Source organism: Sturnira hondurensis, unplaced genomic scaffold, assembly GCF_014824575.4.
Source record: "Sturnira hondurensis isolate 20B ecotype Veracruz unplaced genomic scaffold, ASM1482457v3 Scaffold0013299, whole genome shotgun sequence".
NCBI classification, from domain to species: domain Eukaryota; kingdom Metazoa; phylum Chordata; class Mammalia; order Chiroptera; family Phyllostomidae; genus Sturnira; species Sturnira hondurensis.
In genome coordinates, this window is record NW_028085930.1 from 5286503 (window position 1) to 5304507 (window position 18005).

Consider the following 18005-nt stretch of genomic DNA (forward strand, 5'->3'; position numbering starts at 1 on the left):
GGAACATCCTAGGGGACTGTGCTGAGTGAGAAAATCCACATCAGCCCAGGGGGTGGAGGGGGGAGCTTTAGACGAGGAAAAGCCAGAAAACTACAGTGAGATGGGGTAGCCAGTGAGCTAGGAGGGAAACCAGGGGTGTCAGGTCACAGAAACCAAGAGACAAAGAGGGAGAGGCCAACTGGGTGAAATAACAGCCGGGGACTAACTAGATCACTGGTGACCTCGAGAACACAACAGCAGTTTCACGGCGGAGGTGGGAGTGCAGCTGGAGAGGGTTAAGAAGAGTGGGAAGGAAGGAAGTATAAATAGTCGCTGCAGAAATGCGGGTGAAGGGGGCAAATATATGGAGCAGCAGACATAGAGAGGCACATGGAACTGAGGTTTGGTTTCGTTTTAGAGAAGAGAGAACTCAGGATGTTTACATGCTGACAGGGAAGAGCCACTGGCGAGTGGAGAAGCACAGGAGCATGTCCTGGAGCTAGCAAGGACACTACGCGTCGCCTTCTTGTCTCTGGGCACACATTCTAGCTCTCTGCTGTCCCCTCTGCTGTGATCCTCAGGTGCTGGCATCCTTCAGGGACCCGGGCACAGCATGCTGCTCTTCTCTCTCTCCATCCCCTCTCCAGCGGATCCTACCAGGTGGAGGGTCCAACTCTGCAAGGTTTCAAATGCCACCTGCACACTGGCACCTTCGTCTCCCACTCGATCCTCTCAGAAATGGGACATTTCCGACGGATGTTCCAGATGCACTACTCACTCAAACCAGCCCCCGCTCGCTCCCTCCACCTCTGCCTTACACTTGTGCCCACCGGGAGCTAGAGAGGCCTTCGTCAAAGTTCTTTACCCCTTTCTGTACCTCCGGCTTGACTTCGCACATTACCAGCCCAACTGGCTAGTAAGTGGCAGAACCGATACATTGAGCCAGCTTGGTTTGACTCTGAATCCCAACCTCTACATACTTCCCTGAAAGAAATTCCTGCAGTTACTTCAATTTCAACACGCCATAAAATCATTTTAGTCAGCAAGAGAAAGTATGCCTTTATGATAATAAATATCACTGAGGAAAAAGTCTAGCAAAGTGGTTTATTACAAGTTATTGCTGGAAAAAGTCCTCCAAACAGACCAGTGCAGTAGAAATGCCTTAGAGAAGTATCAGTTGTTCAGATTTCCTCACAACAGCTCTACCATTCTGACACATCCGTGTTTTTAAAGAGCTGCTGCGGCTACCTCAGACGACAGTAACTCTCCGATGCTTGTTTTTACTTCCAAGTTTGTGGTTTTTTAAAAGAGGCTACTTCAGGGCTGTGAACTGTCTCACTGTCTTTTCGCTCTCTCTCTTCAGCTCCTCGATGTGGGCGTCCAGGCGCTCCAGAATGTGATGAGACCTGAGCTCCTCCTCTTCCAAAAACCTTGTGGCTATGGAACCAAGGGGAGACACAGGAAAGGGACACTGGAAGAGAAGCGAGTTTGGACACATCAAAGTCGAACAGTCTCTAACACACATTATGCATGATAGTTTCTAACTAGCAACATTAAAAGGTGTTTTTTTTAAAAATACCTTTTCCTCTGAAGGGATTTTTCTTTTGTTTTTATCCTAATGAGAAGACTACATTTTTTTAAAAAGCTCTGCAAAAATTCACCAGCTCTCTTCCTCTCTGGCCCGAGGGGTGTAAGTGTAAAATCCATATAAATATAATCACTAGCCTAAAGTATATTCCATTGTAGACGTGTGCACCCTTCCACAACCCAGAAGAAAACACACGTTGCCTGTTACTCAAACTTGCTTTTAAAATGTGATCGTGTTACTTTCCCTTTAAAACACAAATATCTACTTATAACATACCAGACACCATTAAATTGACTCTTTTTCCCTCCACCAAACCTGCCATCCCAGCCCCTGTCCTGAAACCCTCGGGGGCAGTGGCACCTGAGAGTACTGTCCCCAGAGGGCAGCACAGGCCCTGCACAGCGGCCCCCTCCCCATCTGCAGTGGTGGTTTTCTGTAAAGTCACCCCAAACGCCAAATTAGGGAACAGAGAATCTGCCCCCAGGGGAAACGCACACATATGTGTCATGGCAAGTATCCTGCTAAACCCCACTCATCCTGGTAGATTCTACTTGCTTTATTTTACGAAAGAGAAAACGAGGTTGAGAAGCGGGCAGCGCCCTGCCCGAGGCCAGCCTGATGAGGGATGCCAGAGCTGGGATTCGAACTCTGCCAAGGGGCCCCAGGGTCCCAGCTCCTTGCTAAACTGCACTGCCCCTCCCAGCCCTGCCTGTGGTCCTCTCAAGAGAGCTGAAACAAGAGGACAGAGCCACCTCAGGCACCTCGGGCACCTCAGCTGGGAGTGCAAGTCTAGTCACCTCTCACAGCCCTGCACCAGTCCACAAACGCTGCAGCAGAGCTCCGAGCACTGACTGGGAGCCACATGGACTTCAAGCAAGGAGGCAGGTTCACAAACACCGAATCCATGACTAACAAGGACCAGCTATATCACCCTGGTAGAGTCTGAGGTAACTTTCTGCACCCAGATGCAATTCCTTCCTCCACCTCCACCCACTCCCTTTTCTCTCTCCAACAGTCCCTCTTCTTCCTCACTGTCCAGGCCTCAGGACTGTCCCGCCCTCCAGAGATGTTCCATGGACCAACCACTCCAATACAAAACTGACCGCTCTAAAAAGGAAGGGGAGGGAATTTCCCATTAGGGTTAAAGACAAATGACTATAACTTATGCTGCATTTCGGAACAAAGATGTACTGTGGCAAGTAATCTTGGCTAATGTGTCTTCATCAGCAAAACGCTCATGTATCAGAAATGCATGAGAACAACAAATGGCACTTCAGATAGAGAACCAGTAAGAAAACAAAGCAAGTCACACTCCTCACCCTTCAAGTAAAAGATACAATCAAACTAAATAAACTTAATAAACTAGTAAGATCAGAAAGTTTCCATACCGAAGACATAAACTCTTCTTGGTCATTTATACTCTCAGAGATAGAGTCAGAAAAAATGGCTTCGTTTGGGTCTAGCACTGAAGGCAAAGAGTGAGTTTTGTACAGAAAGTTGGAAGGCAAAGAGATGCTGGAGCTGCAAGAGCTGATGTGAACACTCAGGGGGCTGAGGACCCTGGACACGGGCTCTACGCCGCCCGGCGCTCGTCCTCCCGGAGAAGAGGGAAGACCTGTTTTGCAGAGCTCGGTCTTCCCTCCACCACGTCTGTGCTGGCCATGGGATGGCCTGGAGAGCAGATGGGAAACAAAACAGATAACAGTTGTAGCAGTTTTTCTCGTTTAAAACAGAAATGTTGTAGGAAGTTCACTTAAAAATAAATGGAAAGGCTAACTAGTAAGGCTGTTAAGTTCTAAAATAAGCAGCCCACTCAGACCAGGTGTTCCTTCATTCACTCAGGTTCCAAATATCCAGTCCCCACTGCCAGGCCCCTGCCCTCACACTCCTACAACATAGCAAGGAAGACAGATAAGCTGCCAGAGGGGTCTAGCCTGCCCCGTGCCGAAATAAGGGGAAGTACTGCGCACACGGGAGGGCCGCACCCCTCCTCTGCGCGTGGGGGAGGGTTAGGGCAGTGAGGGCGTCAGCAAAGGCTTTGGGGAAGAAAACAGGTAAACCCTACAGTAAGACCTAAAGCCAAGTGGTCTTCTAGTGAATGCGACTTATGGTAACAGGCTATAATTAACTAGCCAAAAATACAAAAGAAGCTTTTTCTATAAAGCCACCTTGTCATTCGTGGGGCAAGTAGGGTTGGGGAGGTGGCAGGCAGCATGAAAGGCTCAGGGCACTAAGGATGTTGTCTGTGCCCACACCCAGGGCGTCTCGCACACAAGCCTGGATGACAGTGTGCTATGTAGCCCCTCCGTTTCTTCACCTGAGAGCAGCTTTACTTGTGGACAGTGGACTTCAGAATTAAACAGTCTTTTGATGAAGATATAATATCTATAAGTCAGAAATTATTCTTAAAGAAATGAGCATTGTATTACAGTGATACACATTTTAAATAAACCATGAAGAGATTTTACTTGAACTCTGTATTCTTGAACTCAGGTGCTCTGCTGTGTGTTGGTTTTAAGAGCACATCATGATTTTTTTTGCACATCTGAGTAGACATCTCCAGCTTAGATTTGGTATCCATCAAATCTCTCTGTAGTTGTTGATTTTCAGACACTAATTTATTTAATGTCTCAATATAATTCTCCTGGAGGTCTGCTATTGAAATCTCTTTTGCCTAATAAAAAAGAACACTAGAGTCACTTGATTTGTATAAGAACACTGCCCTGTGGTACCACTGCTAGTGGGAAATCGCATTCTTTTTTAGTTGCAACTAGTTCATCTGTGCTTTTGGAAAAGTAAAGCTCTGGTGCCGGCTCTCTTAGACTAAGAGAGAGGGGCCCTGCCTCTCACAGTGAGTGGGGTGAAACGTGAGGGCACGGTGGGCTTCCCTGTCGTGTCGGGAACAAGCACAGGGCAGGAGGAAGGCTCCAAACCAGCAGGCAAGAAAGCTAAAGCGAGAACCAGAAACAGAGAAAGTAAGATAGTAGCAGGGGTTCTTGGAAAAAGGGAAGTCTGAGTAGCCCCCTAACACCTGTGGAAGAAAACTGAGGGACCAAAAAAAAAGAAATTTGAACAAAAGTTTCTAGAAAGGAACTTTGGCATCAGGGACACTTAAATAAATATTCTCTGGCCTTAGATATTTTTACATGACATCAGCACCTCTTCTTGTGTGTGAAGCCAATTTGAACACGATAAAGCAAGACTCACTTATAAAGTGGGAATTACTGCTCCAATCTGGCCTGAGTTTTGTGATCATCAAGTTTATTGCTCTTTAATTCTAGCTGTGGCCCAGTAATACAGTAAAAGTGGTATGGACCCTTTTTTCCAATGACAAAATATTTTCATCAGCAGTCTGAAAAATGATGGTAATCTTTAAAGTTTCATACAATGTTTAACTTGGTCTTTTCTGTAAAGAACTTTCTGAAAAGAGGCTGATCAGGGTGGTTTGACACAGAATTTATCTAACAAAAACATAAGCTTTAAAATACAAACTTTTAATTATCTGTGTCCCACTAGTGACAAGTTGCAAAATCTTTCAGTAAGTTGTCAATTCCAGTTCAAATCCACCCCACCTAAAAAAATTTTGCAGACCATAGGATTTAAACCACAAATTACTGCCAATTTTTAAATAAATGTGGTAAATAACACATTTTACCAGAGCTATTGTGTTCAGTAAGATAATTAACTTATTAAAATAGCTATTCAGCCCAAACACTCATCCGTAAAAGCAGTTCTACCTTTCTAGGTGGTAAAATGCAGCACAACACTTTCTAACAACCATTCCCGACACACACAAAACATGTGCACTGCACGTAACTGCTAAACCACAGGAAGGTTAAACTGCTGACGGAATTTTCACCAGAGTTTGATACCTGACGTCATTAAATACATTTTTTTTTTAAAAAGAGAATGCTTGCCTTTGCCAGGCACCTTATTTTTTTATTTTTAAAGATTTTATTTATTCATTTTTAGAGAGGGGGGAGGAGAAGGAGAGAGAGGAAGAGAAACATCAATGTGCAGTTGTGTCTCTCGCATCCCCTGCTAGGAACCGGCCTACAACCCAGGCATGTGCCCTGACTAGGAACCGAACCACGGTTGTTTGGTTCTCAAGCCTGGGCTTGATCCACTGAGCTATACCAGCCAGGGCAACCAGGCACCTTTTTAAATGTTCTTGAACTTTATTTTATTAACAACAATTACAGGTAAGTGAATGTGGAAGGTAATGTAAGAACTGCGGCAAGCACACACCTGGCTGTATAAAGAGAGGACAGCACCACCACTGCCTGATGGAGGTTTCAGGAGAAAGCAAGCTGAACAGAATCTCCGGTCATGGTCAGGCCTAAGCGCCATGACGGTTCCCAACTCATATGTGAACAGGTCATCACTGCGTAAGAGAAGATTCTATCAACCAGTTACTGCCAAATCCTGGGCCTTTCGAAGATTCTGTGTTATAAACTGGCTAGTTCTTGGCTTTCTCCACTACCAGCCTAGTATTGGCTTTATCCGGACATATAAAGCCATGTCCATCCCTCCATCCATCTTCCCCCATACAAGATGTTTACCTGTTTTCTCTTTTCCTATCTTCCTATGTTTACCTGGCTTATAAGTTTGTGCTTTAAAAAAATTCCTTTCACTATAGACTTAGAAGGCTTACAGGAAGGAGCAAGGTTAGAGGCATATTTTTTTCACCTATCTTAAATTACAGCATAATATTTCATCGTATAGAAAGCTACAAATTAACTACCTTTCTACAGATTACCATTTAGTTTATTTCAAAATTTTGGATACTGCAGACAACACTAAGATAACCATTTCTGTGCATTTGCTCCTACGGGATGGATTCTTTGGGAATGTAAACTGATAGGACCGTTTCGGAGAATTATTCCTCAATGACTGTCAAGTTCAGAAATGCACAGGACTCAGGAGTTCACAGGCTCCCTGTATGCACAAGTTTGATGGGTATTTGCTCGACTGCTCCCTAGAAAGGCCCCGTCAACTCACTTCCTCACCAACCGAGCACAAGAGGGCCTGTTTCCCCAGATTTTTACCAATTCTGGCTACATTCAGTTTTTTTTTTTAAAGATTTTATTTATTTATCTTTAGAGGGGAAGGGAAGGAGAGAGGGAGAGAAATATCAATGTATGGTTGCCTCTCCTGCGTCCCCTGCTGGGAACTGGCCTGCAACCCAGGCATGTGCCCTGACTGGGAATCGAACCTCAATCCTTTGGTTCACAGGCCCACGCTCAGTCCACTGAGCTACACCAGCCAGGGCTGGCTACATTAGTTTTTAAAATTCATTGTCAATCCAATTAGCAATAGAATATTTATTTGTTTTGTTTTGATTATTGGGGAGGTCGAGCAGCTATCCTTTTTTACTGGGTTTCTGTATTACTTCTGTGAATTATCTATTTATACCCTCTGACCATTTCTGTACTGAATAACCTTTTATTATCTTTGTAGAAAATCCTCATATATTAATATTTTATGTTAACCTTCTATCTGTTTACAGATTGTTTTCCCCAGTCTATTAGTCTTTTATGGGATGTTTTGCAACCCAGAAATTTTATATTTTTATGTTGTAAAATTCCTTATATTGTAAAATTCTCTATGGTTTCATGATGTCAAGAGAATCTTCCACTATAAAAAGAATGGCCCCTGTTTTCTTTTAGTTGAAATAAAGTACTCATCTAGAATTTCACACTTCCTCCCGCCCAGCCTCCTAATCCGTAACTGTGAAGTCAGAAGTACATGGGAGCAATAGGGGCAGGGAGTCACTCTCCATCTTTGAGGCACGTGTTCCCTGAGAGTACATGAAAAGACTTTCTAGTCTTTGAGCATTTGACCTATATCAAAAAAGATGGGTTAGAATAGATGGATCACTTTGCGAACTGTAAGAGTTTATAACCAAATAGTTAAAAGAGTATCAACACTTTATAACTCACTGTTGGCTAACAGTGTTCCTTCCCTCTGGTTCCACAGGCGTCTGCGCGTGTCCCCTACCAGACTAGTCTCAGGTTCTCAAGGGGAAGAATTCTCTTACCGGGCTTGTCTCCTTGCCTACTAAAATGCTCCAAACATAAGATTTCGGAACATTTGATTAAATTAATTACATCTTACAGAAATGGAGTTAAAACTACTTAAAAGGTTATACAACTTATAATGAAAAAATATTTTTAAAATAATAATAATAATAACAGCATCTAACACTTACTACATGCCAAGCAGTGTACCAAGCCCTTTATATACATTCTATCAAGAAAACAGACTGTGTATATATTTTATCACATACATAATATCAAAAATACCTTCCAATGACTGGAGTGGAGAGTCATATTTCGCTACTTCCACCACTATTTTCTGCAGAAGGATCATTCCATATTTAATCTTAACTCTCTCTTTACCATATGAATATCTACAAAGGGATTTCTTTAAAGGCTTCGATAGTAGAAAAATGTAAGTTTCTATTTACGTACTTCATGTAAACCCAATTCCAATTTCGTCACCATTTCAGAAAGACGACGATTTTCTAACTTGAGTGACTCCAGCTGACCCACAATGTCCTGAGAAGGGAAAAGCAGAAAAGACAAACAAATAAAAATAACAAATAAATCCTACAAAATTTTTTCACATATAATTTTCATTGGGCAAAGTTACATTCTTCATTGAGACATATAAATATTTTCTAAGAAGATTTCTTTAAAAGGTGTTTAACAATGAATTAACACACGCGGAAATAAAATACTGTTCTAAGAGGAGGAAGGGTTCCCAGCAAACCCCTAACCACTCTCCTGGGTCAGCCTCCCCTGACTGGCTTCTACCTCCAACATCACGTCAATTGCACTCTTTTCACATAATTCATTCCTTACATTCAGTGCTCATTCTCCTTAGCTTTTCTGCTTGACCAAAAATTCCTGCCTTCCTTGGCTTCCTGCTCCCTTAGTGAAGGTGCTTCCTTCCTTAGTGCTACTATTTTTTTTAGCTCCATGCCAACACCTTTTTTATCCTAAATGAGTAATATCCTAAGTTGGTTCAAGTCTCAGCCCATCATACTCTGTGCTTTCTTATTAAAATCTCTAAGTCTCTCAGGATGTTTCAAATGCCAATGTCATGCAAAGACTTTCACACCTAAATGTCTTACTCTCATTTTAACCTTGAACTCCAGGCCATCTGTGGAACTGACTACTAGATATTTCCATATAAAAGTCCAGCCTTTACCACAAGCCAAAAGTGCCAACCCAATGTCCCCTCTACCAGCTTCCCTATTTGGTACACCTTTCACACAGATTCATCATCCTCTCCCAAACAGCTCCCTGTCTTTTCTCTCTTTCACTGAAGTGTACCACTTTCCACTCAGTTGCCCAAACCAGAACCAAGTTAGCACCTTTCATTACCTCTGTCTCACCCGACCTCCCTGTCCTGTCAAATACAAAGCCCCGCCAATTTTACCAGCCAAACACCTCTGGCATTCGTCCATGCCCCTCTTCCTCCACTTCCCACTGCTCAGGCCACCATGTAACGGTCAAAACAGCATCTGGGTGGTCTCTTTGCCTTCGTGCTTCTTTCCCGTATGATGATCAGAGAGATTTTTTTATCCTGAGTAAAGCCATTCTCTACTGACAACACTCAAGATAACACTCCAACTCTTAAACATGACTGACGGGGGCCCCCCAGGAGCTAGTCCCTGCTTTCCAGTCTCGTCCACAGTCATTCACCCCCCGTGGAGTTTACTTTGTAAAGGAGAACACGTCACACTCTCACCTCACACCACGGCAACAGTCACTACTTGTCTGTGTCTACTCTCACCTCTCCACCAATCCTCACTAGGATGCTTGTCACCCAGCATGCCCACAGCGCAAAGCAGGTGTCTACAAAACTTTACTGAATTAACTACTGCAGAAATGATATCCTTAATAAAGTCAATCCTCAGAAACAAACTTCAAATAAAAAGAGGTTTTGTTCGCATGTCACCTTGTGCTCTACAGCTTTTTCTTCTGCCTTTTGTATCTCTACTTTGAGTCGCTTTTCCATGTCGTAGGAAGACGTTTTGGCAGAAGCAATAGTGATATCTCGCTGATGTAACTCACGAGTTAAACGGGAGATTTCCATCTTCATTCCTTCCAGTGCAGAACTGTAACTTTGATCAGCCTGTAAAATCTGTTCTTTCAACTACAAAGAAACAGAAAGGAAAGCATGAAAAATTAAGAGAAAGTATGTAGACAGAAAAATATATTAATAGCTAGAATAATATGGTAATTTTTACCTTACTTCAAGACATGAATTTTTTCCCTAGATTACATCTGCAGAAAATTAGCAATTTACCACATTGCATACCTGTACTGAAGCTCAGTTAGTTGTACCCATAATCATTTATTATACCTCAAAGAGGGAGGGATAACTTATTCAAATACTGAGAACCGGGATCAAGGCCCGTGAACACAATATTTAGAGGACAGCATCTGTGACCTTCACTCTTTTCTAGATGCAAATCTAAAAATTTTGCTTACATGGTTTCCTGGTCCACAGAAGATAACAGAAAGACAAGAAGAAGAAAGGGGCTAGAAGTAATCTCAAGGAAGTAATAAAAAATGAGTCAACACACAGGACAGCCAGAGCCCACTAACGCAGAGACAAACGGCCCTGCATACCTCACCAGCCAATGAGAATGTTCACTACACCACAGCACACAGGACAAGACAAACCCATAACCACCTTTAGTCAACAAGAGAATATTAAATGTGAGCTCATATATCTTTTTGCAAGCAGGAAAGTGTAGATAGCTTAGAAATATCTCCATTTAAAGATGTGTTATAAAATAAAGTTTTAGAGTACAATGAGGAAAGGCCTCAATTACCCTGAAAACACCTGAGGATGACAGAACAGACACGTCCCCAAGCACGTGCCGGATGCTGGGGGACCACTGAGTACCAAGTGGCCCTTTGGACTACATTTTTCTGTCACTAAAAACAACTCCTACAGCCTGTCAGCCCATGGCTCGGTCCATAAGTACAAACACCACCACAACCCCAAGCATGCAGATTCTTACCTTCTTAATCTCTGTCCTGTACTCATTGTTATGTGCTTCCACCTTCTTCAATTCTTCGTATTTTTCCATTAGTTCTTGGCTCAGCTGTTTACATGTTGTACTCACAGACTCCAGGCTATATGACAAAAACAGGATCACATATTCAAAACACAACCCTGAGCCCTGCCCAGTGTGGCTCAGTTGGCTGGGTGTCCTCCTGTGAAGCCAAAGGTCGCTGGTTTGATTCCCAGTCAGGGCCAAGCCTCGTTGTGAGTCCAGCCCCCAATCAGGTCGAGTACGAGAAGCAACCCGCTGTTTCTCACATCAGTGTCTCTCTCCCTCTGTTTCTCCCTCCCCCGCTCATCTCTCTAAAAATAAATAAATAAAATCTAAAAGAAAAACTAATTTACCTTTTTGATGTCTAAGACATATCTCAAAGATCACCTCCCACTCCAAATTAAAACTCATTTCCAATTTTCTTATCACAAGAGGCAGCTAAATCCAATTCCAACTTTTGAAGATACTTTTGATTTCTGTGTTTACCTACAGTCTTTCCTTCTGCTTAAAATTTAACTGGTTACAAAATTCTGAAGATTACAGCTAATTTTTTTTCTCTAGTTGTACAGGAGCTGCCATCATAATCTAAATCTTCACTACACTTAATTACAATTCTATTCTACACACAGCTGCCAGAATAATTCTCTCTAACGAGTTTCCAAGTTGTCGTCCTAACTTAAGAATCAACCCCTTATCGGATATAAGAACATCAGGGGCACCCTACCTCTCCTATCTCAGTGCTCATTTCTACAAGTAAAATCTTTTTGCTTCTAAATCAAAAGGCTGTACTACTGTCTGCCACTTGCCACTGGCTACACCTGACTGCTTGTCTCTGCATACACCATCCCCTTGACCACAAAGTGCCTTCCTCTCCAGCCTGGCAGTGGGTGGCCAGCATCCTCTCAACAATCAGAGCAGTACTATCCTGATAAAGCCACCCCCACCCTCATCCCCTGATCACCTTAAATACAGTTTATTTTCTATTTATATAGCTTGAATGTACAAATTTTCCAGAACTGTCTACCTTAAATGTACTACTTTAAATTGCTCTCAGGTCCTTTAACATGTACATTTTGTCTCTCAAACTACAAATTCTGTGATTAAAATAATGTCTTTTACTCCTTATTTCCCCCCAGCTGTGTCCACCATCCCTTCAGCTCCTGGATCGACCAGTTCTAGATGGTTTGATAAATGCTGAATAACTGCTGCGATTGTCTCACCAATAACTAACTTACCAGATAAGCTATCATTCAAAAATATTATCTTTGCCACACAACAATACAAAAACAACCACACGAATTTCTCCAATTAAGGAATATATTATTCAAACTGAATAACACCAATAAACTATCTAAAAGGATCCTTTTCCACCCTGACTGTTACGGCTCAGTTGGTTGAGTGTCATCCTGTAAAGCGAAAGGTCACCAGTTTAATTCCCAGTCAGGGCACATGCCTAGGGCCAGGGTTTTGGGTTTCCGGTTCTGCGCTTGGTCAGGGGGAATATGAGAGGCAACCAATTGATATGTCTCCTTCTTTTCTCCCTCCCTTCCCCTCTTTCTGAATAACTGTTTTTAAGAAAAATAAAAGGGTTCCCTTTTCTAACTGCCTTTTAACACCAAAAAGTAATTTTTCTTTTATCCTCACCCTAGGACATTCCTTTTTTGTAAAAAATGCTTTTAGAGAGTGGAAGGGATACGGAAACACCAATGTGAGTGAGAAGCATCTACTGGCTGCCTCCCGTAGACACTGGGACCAGGGATGGTGCCCAGACCAGGGACCAAGCCACAACCTAGGAATGTGCCTACTGGGAGTCAAACCCGCAACCAACTGAGCCACACCAGCCAGGGCCAAAGAAAGAATGTTTTAAAGCCATTGTTTTAGTACAGAGCACTGGTATTTGTATCTGTTCATTCCAATTTTACCTGTTTCTAAAAATCCTAGCACGTTCATTTACTTGGGACTTAGTATATGATTACAATATGTCAAACACTGAGTCAGAAAGCTCCGAGATACCCTTGTCCTATCAACAGGTGGGAAAATCGGGGCCTAAAGGTCACACTGCAAGTCAGAAACAAGAGACAAGTCTTCAGAGCCTGAGGATAGCATAGTAAAACTTACATACATGAAAAAGATCACTCAAAAGCCAGTTAATGGAAAAATCTATAATAAAAATGTAAAATTAGTTCTGTCAAAAAGAATAATAAGATTTAAATTATTTTACTCCTTCTAAAATGTATACATATACCTCAATAATGATAACCAGGACTATCTGAAATATTTCAAGGTAAAAAAAACACTGTAAATGCATGTGTGGGGGCACAAGTATTTACTATGTAAAAAAAATACTTGGTGGTTTCTAAAAGCAAAAAACGTATTATTTAATGATATAAGGGTAAAACAGCAATAGTTTATATATTTTATCTTTTAGACACAGAAGATGTTAGTGTATAAATGACTGTGATTTGTGTTTAAAATAAAATATCAAACTCTCCCTGGTCAAATGTTTGAGGTATGACAGACAAAAAAGTTCCCAAGTTGTGACAGCAGTACAAGTGAGCGGGCACGGCACAGCGTACGTCGGGATGCCATTAACACCCAACAGCATTTCGGAACAGAGGGAAGGAGACCTTGTGTCCAGAGTGACCTCGCCAAGAGCAGTCCAGGGAGCTGGCTAGTAGAGAGGAAAGTGCTCACGGAAGGGCTTCCACGCAGGTGAAAGGTGAAGAAGTGCAAGACAGCACAGGCAACTCTTGAAGAACTTGGTTTTGAAAGAGAGCAGAGAAATATGGAAGTAGCTTGATGGGGATACAGGATTAAAGGAAGGCTTTCATTGTTCCCCTGTGATGGGAAATACTAAAGTGTATTTTGTACCACTGGAAAAATCATCAGATAGGAAGAACTTTATGATGCAAAAAGAGAAGAGAAAAACTGTGGAAAGAGAAGACAAGTGGAGTTTTCGGAGCACAGACATGTCATCCATTGACTGATCCAATGTAACAGATTACAGGCAGGCAGACGGGTAGACTCGGTGACACAAAGATTAGGAAGTTCTTTAATTGCTTCTGTTTTCTCAAAGAAATAAGAAGTCAGGCCATTCGTGGATGCTAATGGAAAAAAAACACTTTTTTTTACTGACCATTATATTAGTTTACTTTATTAATAGGATGATCAAAATAATTTTAACAACTTGACCATTTTGGAAATGTGCATGCAAGTGTCTACCTGCTTTCCAGACGAGTCACCTCTGCCTGCAGTAGCTCCTCACTCGTGTGGGTTAGATCCAGTGGGGAGAGCACGTGGTCTAAGTCCCGTTCTTGAGAGCTGTACCTCCTCGCCATCTGAGACTCTTCCGGGGACCTAGGGATGGGTACAAGAGGGCCAGTAAAGGCCTTTTATCTTTGCAAACAAAAATAATGTGCAAAACATTCAGATTTTCCAACTGTTTCTGGGAACAAAACTCTTCAGAACCCTTCAGTTTGTCTCCTGCTTTAATGAAAAGAGCACTGGGAGAGTAAAAGGGCAAGAGCTGATGCTTCTCAAAAATGCCAGCAGCAGCTCTGGCTGGTGTGGCTCAGTGGACCTGTGGCCAGGTCCCCAGTAGGGGGCGCACAAGAAGCAACCACACATTGATGCTTTTCTCTGTCTCTTTCTCCCTCCCTTCCCCTCTGTCTAAAAATAAAATAAATAAAATCTTGTTTAAAAAAATGCCAGCAGCAGTTTACTACTTTCCCAACAGGAACTTTGGCCTATTTTGAAGGGGAAAAGACAAAATGACAAAAATCACTTTGTTGCCACTTGATAACCTGAAGTCAAAGAAACTGGAAAACTACCAGAGTTCTGGCAAGAAGAGAAATGTGCACCAGAGTTAAATGGAGCAAAAGGGGCACAGGCTTTCTATTTCCTTCCCCTACAAACCTCACAGCACTAATTCATATACAGAAATAAAATCGGTTTTAGGAATTTTCTTAAAAGCACCATCGCAGTCGCAGGCTTATCAATGATATTGATGATAAAGAGCTAATAATCATAACCTAATCTATATCTCTATCCAGGAGATGTGGACTACAATTCCTTTTACATTTGGAGTTTGGCCAAGGGTCAGATTGACTAAGAGGTTCCTAACTTTCTAAACATTAGAGTCTCTAGGTTAAGGACCCAAATCAGAGGCAGAAAACCACACAAAACTTTATAACACTATAAAACTTTAACTCAGAACTTAAAACTAAGCCCTGGCTGGTGTAGCTCAGTAGATTGAATGCCAGCCTGCAAATCAAAGGGTTGCCAGTTCAACTCCAAGTCAGGGCATAGACCTGGGTTGCAGGCCAGGTCCCCAGTAGGGGGTGTGCAAGAGACAACCAGACACTGATGTTTCTCTTCCTCTCTTTCTTCTTTTCTTCCCCTCCCTCTAAAAATAAATTAATAAAATCTTTTTAAAAAATTAAAACTAAGTAAGAAAGCCCATTATATGAGTAAACACAAAATTAAATACACAACATAAAACTGGTGCTTGTTATCAAAACACCAAGTGACTGGTCTGGCTGGCGTAGCTCAGTGGATTGAGAATGGACTTGTAAACCAAAGGATCATGGTTCAATTCCCAGTCAGAGCACATGCCTAGGTTGTGGGCCAGTTCGCAGCAGGGGATGCATAAGACGCAACCATACATTGATGTTTCTCTCCCTCTCTCCTTCATTTCCCCTCTAAAGATAAATAAAATCTTTAAAAAAAAACCAAGTGGCTAAGATTAATAATATTTAAGATGAAACATACCTGATGGTCTCTAATGTGTGTTGAGTGTCGGGTGCCTTTAATTTTGCTTGTAGCTTCTCCTTTTGCATATTTGCCTCATGAATGAAATTTTCTTGAGACTGAAGAGCTGCTTTCAGTTGTCTCTTTTCTTCCTGCAGAACCTACAAAATACTCAGGAAAAAAGTCAGATGTTAGTACAATTTTTCTACTTCAAGAGAAGAGGAAGCCAGGGAATCAGACAGTAAGTTATATAATAGGCACAACATTAATAAAACTATCAATATCTGATCCACTGGCCTTGGAACAGGAAAAAAGCCCATAAATTTTGGGAATAGCTCCAGGTTAATTACTCTCTCTTAAAACAAACATACATGCACACACTTTCCCACATTTCCCCAATTACAGTGATTTTAAAACACACCTCTAACAGTTTTTCAGATTCCCTCAATTTTTCTTCTCTTTGCCGCTGCTCTTGCATAACGCTCACATTGGTCCCCACCAAGTCATTGACCTTCATGGTGAGGCGCTCGATTTCCATCTCGTTGGCGCAGATTGTGTTGTTGGCCCGCTCCAGCTGACTGCGCAGGTGCTGGGTTTCCGACTGGCGGGACAGCTCCACAGACTCCAACTTCTGTTTCCGGTTGGCAAGTTGAGCCTGGAAGCACACAGATTGCCAACAGGTAAAAAGCGAAATGATGAAAGAATAATCAATGACTATGGAAAGCTAAAATGAAACTGAGTTTTACTTCCATAGAAACATAAAGCATTAGCTCATTAAAAATACAACCCATTCATAGAAAAAAACTCCCATGAATGATAAAAACTAGGCATGGAGGGAAACTTTCTCAACTTGATAAAGACTATCTATAAAAACCGTACAGCTACAGTATAGGGAATACAGTCAATAATATTTTAATTACTATGTACAATGTGAAGTGGGTACTAGATTTATTGGGGATTATTTCATAAATTATATAAATGTCTAATCACTATGCTGCACACCTGAAACTAATATAAAATTGAATTATCAACTGTAATTTAAACAACTAAAAAAGAATTAAAAAACAAAGAAAGACCACCCCTGGCCAGTGTGGCTCACTTGGTTGGAGCATTGTCCCATAAACCAAAAGGTCACAGGTTTGATTCCCAGTCAGGGCACACGCCTACATTATGGGTTTGATCCCTGGCCATAGCACATATGAGATACTGCCGATCGATGTTTCTCACATCATTTCTCTCCCCATCTCTAAAATCAATACGCATGTCCTCAGGTGAAGATATTTTTTTAATGTACAGCTAACATCATACTTAATAGAGAAACCTGAAGCTCTCACTATGATCAGGTATAAGGAAAGGTTGCTCTCCCTCACCACTCCTTTCCAACATCAGACAGGATGTCCTTGCTAATGCAATAAGGCAAAAAAGGGAAATAAAAGGTAAGCAGATTGGGAAGACACAGCTGTCTTTGTTCACAGGTAACATGATTGTCTACGTAAAAGTCTGAAAGAATCAACAAAAAAAACTCCTGAAATTAATAAGCAGTTATAGCAAGGTACAGGTACAAGGGTAACATACAAAAGTCAATCAATTTTCTCCATACCAACAATGAACATGTGACTAAGTACAAGTCTAACAAAATATGTACAAGGTCTATATGGGGGAAACTACAAAATCCCAATGAATGAAATCAGAGAACTAAATAAATGGGGAGGTATTCCACGTTCATGGACAGAAAGGCTCAACACTGTCTCAATGTCAGTTCTTCCCAACATGAACCAGGATCCAACACAACCCCACTCAAAATCCCACACTACTTTATGGACATCAACAAACTGATTCTAAGGTTTGTATGAAGAGGTAAAAGACTAAGAATATCCAACACAATATGGAAGGGGAAAAACAAAGTTGGATAACTGAAGCTACCTGACCTCAAGACTTAATACAAAGCTACGCTAATCAAAACAACGTAGCATTGGCAGAAGAATGACAAATAGATTAATGGAACAGAATACATGGCCCAGAAATACAGCCCTATAAATATAGTCAACTGATCTTTATTGATAAAGGAGCAAAGGCAATTCAATGGAGCAAAGAGCCTCTTCAACGAATTATGCTGGAGAACCGGTTATCAACATAACCAGTTGATAAAATAAAAAAATAAATCTAGACAAAGACCTTACACTTTTCACAAAAATTAATTCAAAATGCATCACAGACCTAAATGTAAAATGCAAAACTGTAAAACTAGAAGATAACATAATAGAAAAACCTAGGTCATATACCTTTTTAGATAAAACATGAAAGACACACTCCCTGACAAAAATTAATAAGCTGAACTTCATTAAAATCAGAATTTCAGCTCCTCAAAACAAGGTCAAAAGAATGACAAGCCACAGAGTGAGAGAAAATACCTGCAAAACACACTTGATAAAGGACCATTGTGAAAAATTTAAAAAGAACTCTTAAAACTCAACAATAAGAAAATAAACCACCCCACTTTTAAAATGGGCCAAAAACCTAGTCAGACACCTAGCTACATTCTGCCAAGCCCCAGAGCTGCTATACAGGTTAAGTACAGAAAACGTTGGAAGAATTTACTCAAAATATTAA

General features: G+C 41.6%; 1 protein-coding gene across 7 annotated transcripts in view; it reads right to left on the reverse strand.

Annotated features, from left to right (window-relative positions):
* Positions 1-1069: 1069 nt before the first annotated feature.
* The window catches only part of CEP63 (centrosomal protein 63), a 42570-nt gene continuing 25634 nt past the window's right edge, over positions 1070-18005 (reverse strand). For 3 of the 7 annotated variants that reach the window (XM_037061239.1, XM_037061241.1, XM_037061238.1), the window contains 9 exons: positions 15817-16050; positions 15417-15556; positions 13869-14003; positions 10611-10725; positions 9536-9733; positions 8041-8127; positions 4037-4241; positions 2956-3251; positions 1070-1450 (listed from right to left, as the gene is read on the reverse strand). In XM_037061239.1, coding sequence (XP_036917134.1) covers positions 1292-1450; positions 2956-3251; positions 4037-4241; positions 8041-8127; positions 9536-9733; positions 10611-10725; positions 13869-14003; positions 15417-15556; positions 15817-16050 — 1569 coding nt within the window. In that variant the 3' untranslated portion in view covers positions 1070-1291. Of the gene's footprint in view, positions 1451-2955; positions 3252-4035; positions 4242-8040; positions 8128-9535; positions 9734-10610; positions 10726-13868; positions 14004-15416; positions 15557-15816; positions 16051-18005 lie in introns of all 7 variants that reach the window. The other 4 variants (XM_037061243.1, XM_037061244.1, XM_037061237.1 and 1 more) reach the window with 3 other exon arrangements.